Source organism: Eutrigla gurnardus, assembly GCF_963514095.1.
Source record: "Eutrigla gurnardus genome assembly, chromosome: 17".
NCBI lineage: Eukaryota > Metazoa > Chordata > Actinopteri > Perciformes > Triglidae > Eutrigla > Eutrigla gurnardus.
In genome coordinates, this window is record NC_139928.1 from 11,708,680 (window position 1) to 11,724,339 (window position 15,660).

The 15,660-nt window shown below is 43.0% G+C and overlaps 1 protein-coding gene across 5 annotated transcripts in view; it reads left to right on the top strand.

Annotated features, from left to right (window-relative positions):
* elmo1 (engulfment and cell motility 1 (ced-12 homolog, C. elegans)) overlaps positions 1–14,619 on the top strand; it is an 84,411-nt gene extending 69,792 nt beyond the window's left edge. For all 5 annotated transcript variants that reach the window (XM_084032900.1, XM_084032901.1, XM_084032899.1 and 2 more), the window contains 6 exons: positions 3,592–3,755; positions 6,023–6,135; positions 9,768–9,875; positions 10,375–10,457; positions 12,165–12,242; positions 13,134–14,619. In XM_084032900.1, coding sequence (XP_083889026.1) covers positions 3,592–3,755; positions 6,023–6,135; positions 9,768–9,875; positions 10,375–10,457; positions 12,165–12,242; positions 13,134–13,334 — 747 coding nt within the window. In that variant the 3' untranslated portion in view covers positions 13,335–14,619. The remainder of the gene's footprint in view (positions 1–3,591; positions 3,756–6,022; positions 6,136–9,767; positions 9,876–10,374; positions 10,458–12,164; positions 12,243–13,133) is intronic.
* Positions 14,620–15,660: the final 1,041 nt, after the last annotated feature.

Genomic DNA, 15,660 nt, shown 5'->3' on the forward strand with positions numbered 1-15,660 from the left:
ACCTCTACCAAGGTGCTCTCCGAGCAATCAGCGGATGAAAAAGAAGGATGAACATAAAATATTCATAATGCCCCTCCGCCCTGTTGTGAAAGGACCATGTGTTCGTATTAAAAGTGATGAATATTCGGCGTGTTAATTAGCATGAGTGCAGCCACATGGGCCAACAGAATTGTTTTCCTGCCGGAGCCCATGACTGCAAACAAGGCAAATTAATGAACATTCCCCGAGGACAGCTCTGCTGACACACCGGGGATGGATGGCAGTCTGTCTCCAGATAGCAGGATGAGGTTGAACACAAGCGGCAGGTGACGACATCTGCATCAAAAAGCTCCTAAAATACACCCAAAAATAGAAGTTTGCTGCTGATTTTAATGATTCCAAGGGATGATTTGGGTGTTTTGAGGTACTGCATATGGATAAACAACAACTCACTCATTGTTATGCAACTTCCTTTACTTTTAAACAGCTTCTTGAGGGAAACGTGTTATTTCTAGACACACTGACAGGTCATTTATAATCTTAATGGGAAAATAAATTAATTTGAGACTTAATTATCAGGATTATCCGAGTGTGTATGTGTTTGAACATTTATGATGGGCAACTCCGTGAAGTTGTTATTAAAAGTGGTGGACAGGAGTGATGAATCTCTCGTAGCGTGATGGCAAGCTGTGGCTTCATCCATTTTATCTGCTTAATTTTTTTTTTAGAATGCAAACAGGAAGAGGACGGGAGGCCCGTCGCGCGGCTTGTAAATCTGCTGTTAGCCGGACACCTGTTTCTCGCCATGACAATATGGCGTACACATTACAGAGAATACAGAAGACAGCCGTCTGCAGAGATGACAACCACACGTAGCTTAAATATGTGACCAGCCGTTTCATCTCGGGGAGGAATGGACAGATGTTTTTATGGATGGATAAACCCATTGAAAGATTGGAAGGGACTGACAAGTATTAAAAAAAATAGAAATTGTGTAACTTGGCTGCCGCAAGCCTACATCTCAGCTCAGAGTCTCTGCAAATAGTCATCTAGAACAAGTCCTGACCAATGGGAAGAACAGTGTCAGGGTTCTGTGATATTATTATACCAATTTATTTTACGAGGTTAATACTCGGCACACAGCATCGAGAGCAGAGCTTACTTTTTAAACAACAAAAATCCTGATGTCAACATCTGTCCGCCTCTCTCAAAGGGGATTTGAAGGGTGTACTTGTGCTGAGTCACTGAGGTTCTGCATCATCTTTAATGCCAGTCACACAAAAGAAGACCACCATGGGGTTCTGTGTCTGAGTTTTGCAGATAAATCCGACTACATGTGTAACACAGGGTCAAAATCTACACTAAAATGTCAATTCAGAGCTCCAAAACTCCACATACATCTTTCTTTGAATAACTATTTTCTGTTCCCGTTGTCATGTGTTTTGTTTTTTATTCCAGGTCAATTTGTTACCCGTTATTTCGAGAGAAAAAAACTGTTCTTCCCGCCTCTGAACATATTTGCATTCCAAAAATAATCCCCGGATTAAAGTTGTGTAATCAGTGAGAGAACTCTTTTTTTCCCCGTATTTTTTGGGAGCAATCAGATATAGAATTAGAAATGGGTTAATTCCTTTTTGTGGCGCTCTCGCTGTACAGCACCAGCATCTCAAGGGGGGCTTTGAGCCCAGACCGCTTCTTAATGCGAATATTTTAGACGGCTAGAGATGCTGATTCAAGAGGATTATCCTTGATCGCCTTTGTTGGATTTGCTGGGTGGAGGTTTATGCTGTTCATATTTCATTTTTTGGCAGTGCAAATTGTCTATTTTTCATGCTCTCACCCCTGGCTTAGTCTGACTAGTGCGAGTTCAGAGGTGAGCAAGTTGATGAGTAATCGCCTCGCAGTAAACGCAAACAGAGAGAAGAATATTACGTAAAACTATGTTTGGGTTCTTGGCTCGCTGGGTTTTTGGCATAGTTGAAGTTACGGAGCCAAGATGAAACGGGAGAGTGCAGAAGAGGAGAATATACGAGTATTAGGAAAGTCTAATTCAGTTCATATATACAGACATCCTCATTGTCTCTCATTATAACAGAGTCAGGGTATTGTGAGTTTGCGGAGGCTGGAAATACTTCTGTGTCCTCAAGCATTTGATCAACAAGGCTCGCAGAGAAATACAATGGAGGAAATTCAAAGAGAACAGAAGGGAAGACAGTCTATTTCTTTCTGTCACCTCAGTATGCACTGATCCAGTGAATCAGCATCTGCAGGCCCGCGGGCCTGGAAGTGGCTGCTAACAAGGCTGATCCATAATCAGGGCTGCCTGTCACGTCTACTGCTGCATTGCCCGCAGTTACTGGAAACAGTGCTGCTCAACCTTGCTAGGGAAGCCAAGTCAAGTTTATTTTTTATGGCCAAATATCTCATATAGTGCATCAGCTTGATTTACAGGCCAACATCTATCTGAGAGCTGTAAGCTACTCTTAGCTCTGAAGGGGGAAACCACTGTTGCAGTTAACGTCGCCTTGTTTTTGAACAATTTCCAGCACATTAGGAATTATGTTTGCTCACTTGTGTGTGATTAAAGGATATTTTATATTACTGTTCACATTCTAATTATGCAGACTGCAAATCAGATTGTCAGAGTGCAAAGCTACGTGGAAGCAGCTGTCAATGAAGCTTAGGAGTCATTTTCCAGAGGCTCGAGTATAAATGTGGAAGGATGAGGAGATTTTCTACTTTCATAAGAATTATTACTTCATTAGCCGAGGTAAAACCTGTCATAAAGGAGGTTTAATTCCATTTCACATCTTACTTTATTCAAACACTGCTAAGTCTAGGCCTTTGGTTTGCTCACATTGTCCCAGTGTTCAGGACATGAGATAATAAAGCATATGAAGGCCATTATGCAGATTTGTCAACCATTTATTTATTACTTTTGTCACTTTAAAGTTAATGTCAAATACATATCCACTTTGTTTTCACAAGCTGACCACTGTTTTCTTATTGTATTCAGTTTTTTTGTATCTGTATAATCAATATGTTTACTTTCAGTCTGTGTTTGTGGTCTGTGTCGGTTGAGAGGATTGATATTGTTTGTTCACGGCTGACGATGATTTTGTGTGAGAGACTTTAATCATCTCCTGACAGTAATGCAAACACGACAGGCTAATTGATCCGGACACACGTGAAGTGTTTTCCTGTTGTATGGTTTACCTCGGTTGATCACGAAACCCCTCGAGTGGGAGTGATGCTCATGTCATGCTTCTGCAGCCACAGCCAGACTAATGGTATTAGCTAGCTTGGGTATTAAAGGCACGTTCTGTCATGCATTTCACTGATGCATGATACCGAGGCTAACAGTTGACTAGCCACTGTCGAATTATTCTTCTTCCCTCTTTTCCTCTTAAGGCTCATTGCACTAGACTGGATTACAGGCTCCAGTCCTGGAAAAAAAAAAAACATTAATCCTGTTGGGAACTGAACAGAAGTTTATATGCTCCCCTGATCCCCAGAATAGGGAGGGGGTTAGTTTTGACTCCCTGTCTGTACTGACGATATACACTGCATCCACGATGATCTCACCCAGCCTCCGCCTCTTCTTCTCTGCAGGTAATGCAGGTGGTGAGGGAGCAGATCATGCGAGCGCTGACTCTTAAGCCTAATTCTCTGGACCAGTTCAAGAGTCGCCTGCAGAACCTGAGCTATACAGAGATCCTGAAGATACGCCAGTCGGAAAGGATGAATCAGGAAGACTTCCAGTCCCGCCCCATCCTGTGAGTCGAGCAAACAAATATAAGGAGGATGCATGTGTCCCCTAAAAGCTGTCTGACAACTGCTCAGTGATATTCCCTTCTCCTCCTCTACCTAATCAGGTCTTAAGACTCGAATGAGAACATAATTTGCATCTACAAAAAAGAGCCATGGTCATTAATATGCTTGTAATTACTTCTATTTTTCTCCTTTCCATTTGTCAACCAAATGCCAGCTGCCGACATGAAGCGGGTCGCACCTGCGCTCTCGCCTCGCGATTGAAAATATGCATTAAATTCAAATTGCCCGCACATGACATTCCCAGTGAATACTCCATTAGCGACCCTCCAGCTCACAAAGCACGGTCCGTAATAGATCATTCATTCATTCATTGACTGATCATATGCAGGGCCTGTAATGGAGAACATTGTTTTGTCCCGGCTGTATTTAATGGAGTGGCTAGCACTATTGGAAAATCGTTTCACAGAGAGAGCTTGTCCCTCTGAAGAGTAATCAATGTTGAGCCAAGAGCTTATTAAATCGATATTGGAAGGGTAGAGACCAAACTTTAGCAGCTAATTAATACTATTGGAGAAAGAACATAAGGACAAAAAACAAAGGGTGTTGCATAAATTTGCACCCTAAAGTGATGTCATTATCTTATTTGAATTTGGTAGAATGTAACAAACATATCTTATTATGGAGAACTTATTATTATCTTATTATGTTTTAACTAGGAACAATAAGAGTATAGCAGAATGCAACAAGTTCACATCCAATCTCAGGCTGAAGATATTGTGAAATAAAAAAAGCAAACTTCATTTTATCACCGAATGAATGTTGGAAAACGTTGAACATCACAGCTGATGAGTCTCTCCAACGACGGGGTGGAATTTTCCTCGAATCAATAGATCACAGTCCTGACTGGTAAACATAATGAGCAGAGCATGTCAGACTGCAGATTTAAAGGAGCCTGCTATAATAATAGTTAATGTAGAGAATGACTTTAGACATCAAAAGGAGGAGAAGAGGAACTCTTATGGCGTCAGAAGAATGCTGTGTTTCCTGTTGAGTCTTTGAGGTATTTCTACTATGAGTCCTATGCAGGTTTTTTTATATATGTTTACTGATGTAAATATGCTGAGGATACACTTCTGAGAAAAATACTAATACACAACTTAACTATAGTGTAGGATGAAAAGATGTTATCCATTATTCATTCCCTTCTCCACCTGTTCATAAATATTTTACAGACGTACTGTGTCCGTACTGTACATTCATACGGAGCTGGGGATGGATTTTTGTGCCTCACTCCTTTAACTATTTGAAAACCTGATACCATCCAGAGTGCTTCCTTTTATAGAGGTCTACCAGCACAACACCTCAGCCCTTTAACTCAATTGTCTGTGATTTCCTACATTTGCTGGAAAGAATCGGTTTACATTGAGCTGCTTCCTAAGAAGACAGTGTAGCCGAACCACCTCAAAGTGTCAGACGAGACCAGTGTCGTGTGTCTAGCTCAGTCAGAAAAATAGCACATGAGGCGGTAAAGCCGAGACATCATCATCCGTCCTTCCTGCCATGAGCCACACCTTCCGCACTAGCTGCTTGTTAAAGAGGCCGGTGTGAAGGTCCGACCACAGATCAATGTAATGACTGGAGTCACTGATGAGGCAAACACAAAAGATAGCGAGGGCGAGCGGGGAGACAAATGAAGATCACAAGAGACTGAAGGAGAGGAGGAAGAGGGAAAAAGGACAAAAATGTCATCAAGAACACCAGCGAAGGGATAAGCATGGCTGAGCAGAAGAGCTGAAATCCTGTCAAAGTCTGCATGTTTCTAAAGAAAGAAAAAGAATAGAGGTCAATGGGAAGAGAAAAGACTTAAGTATAATGATGAAATATAAAGATGGGAGCAGCAGCGCTGCTCGGCCAGATAATATACATAATTTATGTTGACTAGTGCTGTGTGCTCCACATTCACATGCAACGCGGACACACTTACATGTAGAAGCATGAATAAATGACAGTGAGAGCTGAAGCAACACAGGTTCCCACTGATCAGCCTTTTGGGACAATATGACATATTTCTGAGTGTGTGTACATGTGCATGCACGTGTGGAAGTCTGTGTGTTTGGCATCTCCTGACAGTTGTAATCCGGGGGATTTACATGAATATTGCACGCCGCCGGAAAATCTGGGCAATAATTCGCTTCCAGATCTCGGAGCATCTTCGAAATGTTCACGATTGTCTCGAAAATGAATCTGTTCTTTTTCCGTTTCTCTAAAGGGAGCTGAGAGAGAAGATCCAGCCCGAGATCATGGAGTTGATCAAACAGCAGAGGCTCAACAGGTTGTGTGACGGAACCTGCTTCAGGAAAATCAGTAGTCGCAGGAGGCAAGGTAAGACACCCGGCAGTGGCATGCATGCCCACGTGCACAAGCACGCGTACATCCACAGGTCATAACTACACATGGAAATTCACATCTCCCCCATGCTGCGTTCACCGGCGTAATCCTTCCTCTCCCTCTGTCTGTTTGCCTTTCATCCCTCCTCTCTGCACTCGCAGCGTTATTCCCTCCGCTATAGCAAAATCCCACTGGAAATGTGTATCACAGTCACCTTTGAAGCTCTGGGCAGCCGTGGATCCGCTGTCATGATCGCTCCCTCACATTCTTCTGGCTCGGTCGGCCTGCGAGGCAGAGACGCGTAGCGACGCATCGCCTCTTTTACTGGTCTTTTACTTTACGGGAATGCAGTACACGTGGTCTTTGTGTCTTGAGACGCACAAACACTCGACCTCATCCTACTCCTTCCCCCTCTGCATGCTGAAATACAAAGCTACACAAAGCCAAAAGCAGGGCGAACACATGTGTATGCACACTTGCCAGGATACATTTGAGAGAGGAAAGAAAGGAAAACTGCAGACTCGGTAACCTCGGGCTCTACTGTACAGGAGGGCGGGTGTAGTGAAGAGGTTAAAGCAGTGTGTGTTTTGATGAGACATAACACAAGTGAGACTATTTGTGGTGTTTTGGATGGCGAAGGCTGCAAGCTTTTTGAGATGTTCACATGCATGCCACGATCTGTTGGAAGCGAATGTCTCGTGCATTTATAGACACAATCCTGATTGTCTTGATTTCCTGTTGCTGTGATTCGTTTTCAGAGATACAGTAGAGGAGAGTAGAGGAAGCTCTGATATTCATATTCACTACCACTAGAAAGTAAAGAGGGAGAGGGGAGGGAGTAAATGTGTGTTACATGACCTACAAATGAAAAAGAACATTTTGAATGTATTACAATCATTTGCGTGTAAAATGATTAGAATATATGAAAATATTCTCAAATCTCCACATGCAAATGTAACTAACTAAATTTAAATTCAAAAGAATGTCACAAATATATTAGTATATTCTAATATAATACGGATATTAAAGTGGTGATGCATGTGTTCAGATTGCTTGGTATTTGTGTGTAGATTGAAACACAAAAATTATACACAAATTGTCCTACTTTATATTTGCAGATCACACATTTGTGACCACTTTGAGATCAATTTAAAATACATTTAGTATAATATACGTTTTCTCAGCCATCCTGTTGATCCCTACACTCTTATTTCCTCCCTCTTGCAGTTCCCTTCACCTCGCTCTGTCTTCATACACAAATCCATTAAAATCAAAACCCCAGACAAGCCCCGGTTGTTGCTTTGCTTTCGTTGCGTTACTGTCATCGGCCTCCCCGCAGGAACTCTACTTCCAATAAGTCAAATCGAATTGAGCACAACCTGGTGGAGTTTTTCCAAACGACGCCGATGCGTTCTGGCATTTGAAAGCCTGATCATGATTCGTCTTGGCAGCTGTCATCCAGATGTTGTCAAAGCTGGATTACAGAAACAGAAAAGACTGAAAAGTAAACGGAGTAAAGATGTTGTGGGACAGATGTTCAGGTGGGAAGCATCGCTCAGATCGGGTATCTTCGTCTTCACTGCGTGTGGTTGGCTGATTTATGCTTGTCTGGCTTTTACACAGCGACATGCTGGGAACGGCCTCATATTAACATATCACGGTTGTTACTTCAGAGATCCAGGATTTACTTGTCAGACACGCAGAACAGACAAATAAAAGCATTAGCCATTCAGGAGCAGTGCAACGACACGCAGCCGTATACAAAGCGGTTCATGAGCCTCGCTGGATTTAATTTAGTGCAGCAGCCTCTGGGTTCGCGCTGGCTTTAATCTGCTGCAGCGGCTCGCTGACTGACTGTGGGGGAGTCGTCTGCCTGCTATGAGCTAACTGTAGCCGTCTTTGAGGACTCTTGAAGGATTCAAGGACCTGCTTTTTTCTACACCTCTTCTTTTGGGTTTACTTCTATTTCTCCTCCTCCATGTGCATGTGTGGAAGTACTCCACCGTCAGGTCCTGCTTCCTTCATCCGTCACCCTCACTCTCCTCTCTCTCCCCTCCACACACACATACTACTCTTTCCTCCCTCTCCTCTCTGAGCCTTTGTACTCATGCAGGTACTTATATGCACATGTCCATGCATTGAGAATGTGAAGAGCAAACTGAATGAGAATAACAGGAGCCCTATAGGAAGATTAAATGAGACGTAAAATCAAAGTTTCACTCATAATGCTGAAATTTGGTTTAAAGCGTCATTTTTTTCTTGTCTTCTGTACTCCAAACTTTCTCTTACTACTTATTAATCTACGTGTCTTATCTTTCCACATTAAAAATGTGCCCGCCTCCCTCCCTCCTTCTCCCACTTCTCCATCTTGTACGACTATTCCAAAGTCCTTCAGCCCACAGGGACTCAAGTACCTGCATCAAATATTCATTTGTCCTCAGTGCAGATGACTCTTCTCTCTACCTTCCAAAGTGCCATTCTGTCCATTACAAGGAGATGCCCCTCTCTAAGAGCTCAGGTTGATGGTGTTTTGAAGTTTTGGAGGACAGAGTACTACCTGTGCAGTCTTTTAAGTGCAGTGTACTGGCAGGTAACTTCGGAGAGTACCTTTTATAAATGGTGCACTAAAGCAAAAGTAGATATTTTGGCCTGATTCTGTTGAATCTTAGCCCGTTGTTCACCCTTGTTCTAGCAGGTGAGTCAGACGAAGACAATCACAGCTCGACTATTATAAAAATGAAAACATTCTAATCCAATACAGAGTTACAAGTCAAATGTAGAACATATGTGCAGTTAAGCTGAACAGATGAGGGCTTCCTCCACCTAAGCTCTCCTCCCCTAATGGCCGATCGCACATCTCCGTCTCCTCCCTGCAGAGCGGTGCCACTCTGCGTGAGCCTGGCACCGCCACGCGCTATTTTCAGCAATTAGGTTTTGGACGGTGCCACCCGTGCCCCCGCCAGTCAGACCTCCCCAGTCTGCGGCTGCTCGCTGCCAGCTCAGCTCCGTGCCCACCTTGGCAGGGAGACGCTCCAGAACACCAGGCCGGCTGCGGAGGCTGGCGGTCAGAGCTGTGCTTTACAGACACAGCTGGTAGATACAGGCTGCTGGAGGATTACACATCGGCCAAGAGAATCACTCAAATCACTCAGCAATTATCTCATTTGGAGCTTTTCATGTCTTTGCTCAAATTCTGTCTAGCATTTCACCAAACCTGACCAAAATACTATTGCAATAAAACCTACGTTGACTTTCTGTTCCTCCACTGGGACTTGAGTGAAAGTGTTTCACGAGCATCAGGTCTCATTTGAGAAAGAAACCCTGGATGTCTTTGTCCTTTTGATGTTGACTTCAGTGTGTTGATTGTTGTTGAATCATTATTAAAATAATTAAGGCCACCATCTGTATTGTTGCCCATCAAGATCCCTCACTCATGCAGGGCATCGGAGCCCATCTGTGGATTTTCCTCAAGGCTGTTTTCTTTTCTCTTTTTTTTTTTTGCCATGCTAATTTTCTCCTCTGCTGATGACTCATGCAATCCCATATGATGTCTTATGCCAGCCGCTGACATAATTCATAACTCCTCTCTCTGTCTCTCTTTTTCCTCCCATCTTCCTTTTTTCCAGATAAGTTTTGGTATTGTCGTCTGTCTCCGAACCATAAAGTCCTGCACTATGGAGATTTGGAGGAGAGCCCTCAAGGCGAAGTGCCCCACGACTCCTTACAGGACAAACGTGAGTAAAATATGAATAGTCTTTTTCAAATATGTATTTGCTTCAAGTCGATCTATCCTTGCTTAAGGCACACATAGCCCCAAAACACAGTGTGGGTAAGCAACTGTACCTGACACTGACGGCCGGCTTTAAAGCTGCAGTTGGTGACTCTGACCCAGCCGCCATGTTGGTTGCTGATTAGAATTTGGTGGTCAAAGGTCACAAAACATGTTTTTGGCAATAACTCCAGAATTTGTATGCTAATTGTGACTTAAAAAAGTAATAAATTATGAAGTGATGATGTTTTAGACAGACAGAAGTTATATGTGTTATAGGTACCAAATGTAGCTTTAAAAGTCAGTATTACCTGACTTTACAGGTTTACCTGCGATGACCGATCTGAGGAGAATTTAAACTTGTAATCACTTGAATAAACTCAGCAACTGTTGTTGTTGTTGTTGTTGTTGTTGTTGTTGTTGTTGTTGTTGTTGTTGCTAACTCACTTCCGTCCTCTCTGCAGTGCCTGTTGCTGATATCAAAGCTGTTATCACCGGCAAAGACTGTCCTCACATGAAGGAGAAGGGAGCCCTGAAGCAAAACAAGGTGTGTGTGTGCATACGTGTGTTTCTGTGCATACGTGTGTTTCTGTGCACGTGTGTGTGTGTGTGTGTGTGTGTGTGTGTGTGTGTGTGTGTGTGTGTGTGTGTGTGTGTGTGTGTGTGTGTGTGTGTGTGTGTGTGTGTGTGTGTGTGTGTGTGACTGTGTGTGTGTGTGTGACTGTGTGTGTGACTGTGTGTGTGACTGTGTGTGTGTGTGTGTGGGTATTCAGGCAAGAAAATGGGTTTCTGTGTGCGTGAGAGTTGCATAACATGATATCAGTTACATAATTTTGCTTTGGGAAATAACGCTTGTGTCTCAGTGCTCAGTACATAGATATGTATACAAAAATCACAGAATAGTCCTTTAGCTGAAGACACAAATTACATAACCAGTCGCCATCTTTTTTTTTGCTCTTTAAACACACCGACGTGCACTCTGCTGTGCCTTAACCAGGATGAAAGAGCCATCTTGTCTGTGTCTGTGTACACATCAGCCTTTCCTCTCCTGCACTTTGCCTCAAATCCCCCCAAACCCCCAACACACACACACAGACACACACACACACACACACACACACACACACACACACACACACACACACAGGACTCTGATATATTGGATCTGGGATACATAGCCTTGAAGACAAAGGAGCACGCCTCCTCTCTGCTTTGTCTCCTTTATTACCCTGTCGATAAGCGCACCTCGTCTCTGGGAATGACCCGAGGGGGTCTGCGGGCCGTCTAGCGGGCCTGTCCCGGCCTTGTGAATGAGAACACAAGCACATTTCATTACTCAGTGTTACAAGGCCAGCCAAAGTCACCTCTGCAGGCTTTCGGAGCAGAGCCGGCATGTGGACCCTTTGTGGGACGCTGTCACAGAGGTGGGAGGGTGAGGTGGCGAGCAGGGTTTCTGTCATTATTCCACACACATACAGTATAACCCCTCCATAGATATGTACATTTACCTGCTTTCAAACACCTTCTGTGCTTCAAGACTGCATGATTTTGCATCTCATTACTGAAACTTACTGACGCTCATCTTTCCGTGAAGGAATTGAGTAATAAATTGAATTTGAGCTCTAGTAAAGGTTTTGAACTCCCAGTACTGCACTAATAAGTATTTCTGTTTCAGCATCACTGCATCTTTAAATTTCTGAGCCTCCTGATCTGAGACAAATCCGCCCATCGTGCCACATCCCTCACAAAGTGCACCTAGGCAGCAGTCCCAGTCTCTGGCTGCGTAATTACCTGCTGCCTTAGTAAATCAGACGCTAATTTCACACAGATTGCAAGCAGGCATTTAATGAATTGCTTTCATGTACACAAATGTGGCTCTGGGTGTACCTTCCCCACCCCCGCACCGCATTCAATGCTCTTCCTATTTACGTTTTGAGGGATTACTCGAAATCATATCGTATCGCATCATATTCCCAGCTTCCCCAGGCATTTTTCGATATCTAGTATCTATGGGGCGTCCCGTGTATTTCTCTCTCTGAGCTCTACCTCGCTGATACCCGATGAGGTGATGTGCAGCTCATGTGAAAAGATGTGAGGGAGATTGGACTGCTATGACAGCATTGTGGTATAAATCTCACCTGTTCGTTTTTTTTTCTTCCCCTCTTTTCATTTCTCCATCCCACCTCCTCCACCGTCTCCTGCAACATTTTCTCTTCCCTTACTCCTCCTGCCTTTCACACTGTCCTCTCTCCAGGAGGTGTTAGAGCTGGCTTTCTCCGTCCTCTATGAGTCGGACGAGTATTTAAACTTTATTGCTCCTGACAAGCATGAGGTAAGCCAACAGTGACAAATCCCAGCGTGACCCCCGCGGCTGTAGATACTGTCAGACAGAATGAACATGCGAGGTCGCACAAGAGAACGCGCTCTTCCTTCAGTATACAAGTATAACGTGTATGTTAGTGTAGAAGTTTGGTTCTGGAAAGCATGGCTAGAATGTATTTAAGTGGTTTATTTAATGTATACACAGTGGACTAAATATGTGTGTATTAGTCTCATCTTTAAGCATTCAGAGACATGAACAATGTGCAATAATGAGTAGAGGATCAAATAATTTATCATAACATATGTAACTTTATATTGCAATGTCATATTAATCATGATGAGAGTCATTTTCCTACTACATTTCTCCCCATTGATCTGCAGAAAGTGAGATATTTAGGGCTTAGCTAGTGATGGTAGACACGTTTATATTATCTGGCAATGTTGTGTGTCATTGTATCACCGTGTATCAAACGTGGACTAATGATATATTGACTATAATCATATATTTCCATGTAACTTTAATGTCTGGCAACCTGGAAGCATTAATACAAAATATACACAAAGGGCTAATACATAAAGAATTCCTCTCAGGATAATGCACAGAATTTCCTTAGTGCTTAATGTTTTATCATTGTCTTTTTTTTGTAAACATAGAAGTTTGTATTTAGGACAAGAGAGGAGAAGGTGTTCCTGCTCTATTTCTCCTGAGCCGAAGTGTACACAACGTTCCTCTCTCGGGGGGGGGCTTGCTTCTTTTATGCCTGCATGTGGATTCTGCATAATGTCAACAGGCTCCTTTGGAAACATGCCATGCTTAATTTCTGGATTTTGGAAGTATTTGGTTTCGTGGTTTTGGCTTTTTTGTTTCATTTTGGATCCACCTCTGTCCATGTCTCTGCAGTACTGCGTGTGGACAGACGGTTTGAACGCCCTCCTGGGGAAGGAGATGACCAGCGATTACACCAAATCTGACATGGACACCCTGCTCTCCATGGAGATGAAACTCCGCCTCTTGGATCTAGAGAACATCCAGATTCCTGAGGCCCCGCCCCCGATTCCCAAAGAACCTAGCAACTATGACTTTGTTTATGACTGTAACTAAACGAGCGACCCCACGAGCCCGAACCCAAACCTACCCAGCACCTACTGTACTCCCTGGACCAATCCCCTTTTCTTATAAACTGGAGAACAAAAAAAAACAATAAAACCATATAATATAAAAAAATGAACTGTGATCGAACGAAAAAGGATTTGCTGAACTATTTTCCTCTTGCTTCTTGGTAGACCTGTATAAGAGAGAAAGTGGTGCGTATTAATAGGCTCGCTGCATTCGATGGGACTCGGGTTCGATGCATAGTCATCATGTTGCCACGGAGAAGAGTAACCAGGAAGCATTTGTTTGGCCTGTCGTTGGTCGTCTTGCATCTTTTTCCTCACTCTCCTCCTCTGCCTGATGCTTCGAGACATTCACATCTTCTTTGGCTCCTGCTGTCATTCTGCTTGAAGATTGTCGTAGACAAAAAGCTTAGAAATTCAACTTCCTTGTTGTCCTTTTTTATGTTTACTTTATTATTTTTCCTCAGGGCTTTTGTGGGGGTGGGGGGGGATACTTGTTGTGTAGTTCAGGAACAAGGAGGGATGGGGTTTTGAGTTTTCTCGTCACTTTTCCAGCAGTATTTCCTGTCACATTCTAACTTACAGTGTTTGTGGCAGTTGGTTATTTTCCAAGAGGCTGAAAGGAAGCTTGTAGTCCATTTTAAGAGGAGTACTGAAAATCGTCTCTTATATTAACTCTGTCCTGCTACACGACTGTTAGAATAAGTCAATCCTGAAAATAAAGGCGCTGTACTACAGTAACAAAGCCTTTCTTTGAAATATATACATTTTTCTATCCCACCACTGCTTATTGCATACTGTACACACCTAAACAGTGGCTTTGCCAAAACAACTGTAAAAGCACCACCATTGTAAAACACACACAACACACTCGTCTCGCCCTTGTTTGAGTTCTTCTCGTTGTAATGACTGCTGTACAAAACATTCCTAAGCAATATTTGAGCTTTTTTTTGTTCATCATCTGTAAGATTGTCATAATTTAGGGATTTTAAAATTGTGAAACTGCCTAGTAGTTGGTATTACAGAGAGGATGTTAGTGTTTTGGTTAAGGGAAGTTGTCTTTTTTTGTGTGTGTGTGTGTTCGGGACTATATGGCCACAAAATTGAAAATTTATGTATTTTTTTAATTTAAAAAAAAAACAGATCATGGTTGTTATTTCTAGTATGATTTATATATTTTCCCCTTCCTATTTAATACCTTCCGATGTTTTTCTTTGGGATTTTTCAAAGCCCCTCAAAACTGCTGTTTACATTAAAGATTTAAGAACTGTTACGACTTGTTCCATCTGTTCCTCTCTTCATTCATGAACCGCTTTCACCTGTAGGTGAAAGGTCAGTGAATCCTTGATGCAAACAGACGGCAAAACTCACAACATTGTTGTTTGCTATTGAGTTACGCGGCTGATTCATCTCTCAAATAGACTTGTGTGCACAGAGTGTCCCTTTAACAGTTACTAACAGATGGTGTACTGCGTAGATTAGAACTTTTATCATCCCAGAGGCAATTCTGTTTTCACAGAAAAGCAATTAAAACACCATTAACTAAAAGTTGCCACCCTTCTCCCATGCAAGTTAGTGGAGACAGTTAGTGTCGGTCCACATCTGGGTTGTCTTTGTTTGGCCTGCCTTCAAGCAGCACATGTTCAGGTATTATCTGTTTTCTTTTTTAAGAAGTCATCTACAACCAAATCTATATGTTAAAAGCACTAATTCAACTCATAAAACCAGACTGTCCTCCTCGAGAAAACGACCACATAGGTCGTGTGTCAAGCACCGAATTACGACCATATGTTACGTTTCAAAATAGCGCGCCCTCTAGCCCCCCCCACACGTCGACCTAAACCTACCCCGATTCCACGACATCTTCCCCCCACACCCTCCCCACCCCCCCCCTAGAGACCGCCTCCACACGTCGACCTAACCCTAACCTTAACCACTACTATCGTTGCGGAAGAATCTCCGCAATACGCTCCCAGAGGTCGTATTCGAGTGCATGGACCAACGACAACTGTGGTCGTATGAGTTGGAGGGCTTGTTGCATAAAACAATTACACAGAATGCAGAGTGTATGAAAGTTATTCTGTCTACTGCTAACAATACGTCTACAAATATATGTGTACAATATGAGCATCTGTAACAACCTGTGTGTTGAAATGACTCTTCTTTCTGAATCTGCTCCTCATAACATGTTCTGCTCCAGAGACTCCAGCTTCAGCTTCTGACACCTGCCTCAACAGACCCAGACTGAACTTAATAGTATTTGTTGGAAATGCCTTGGTTGCCTTTGTTGTGTCACTTTCAGAGCTGTCAAT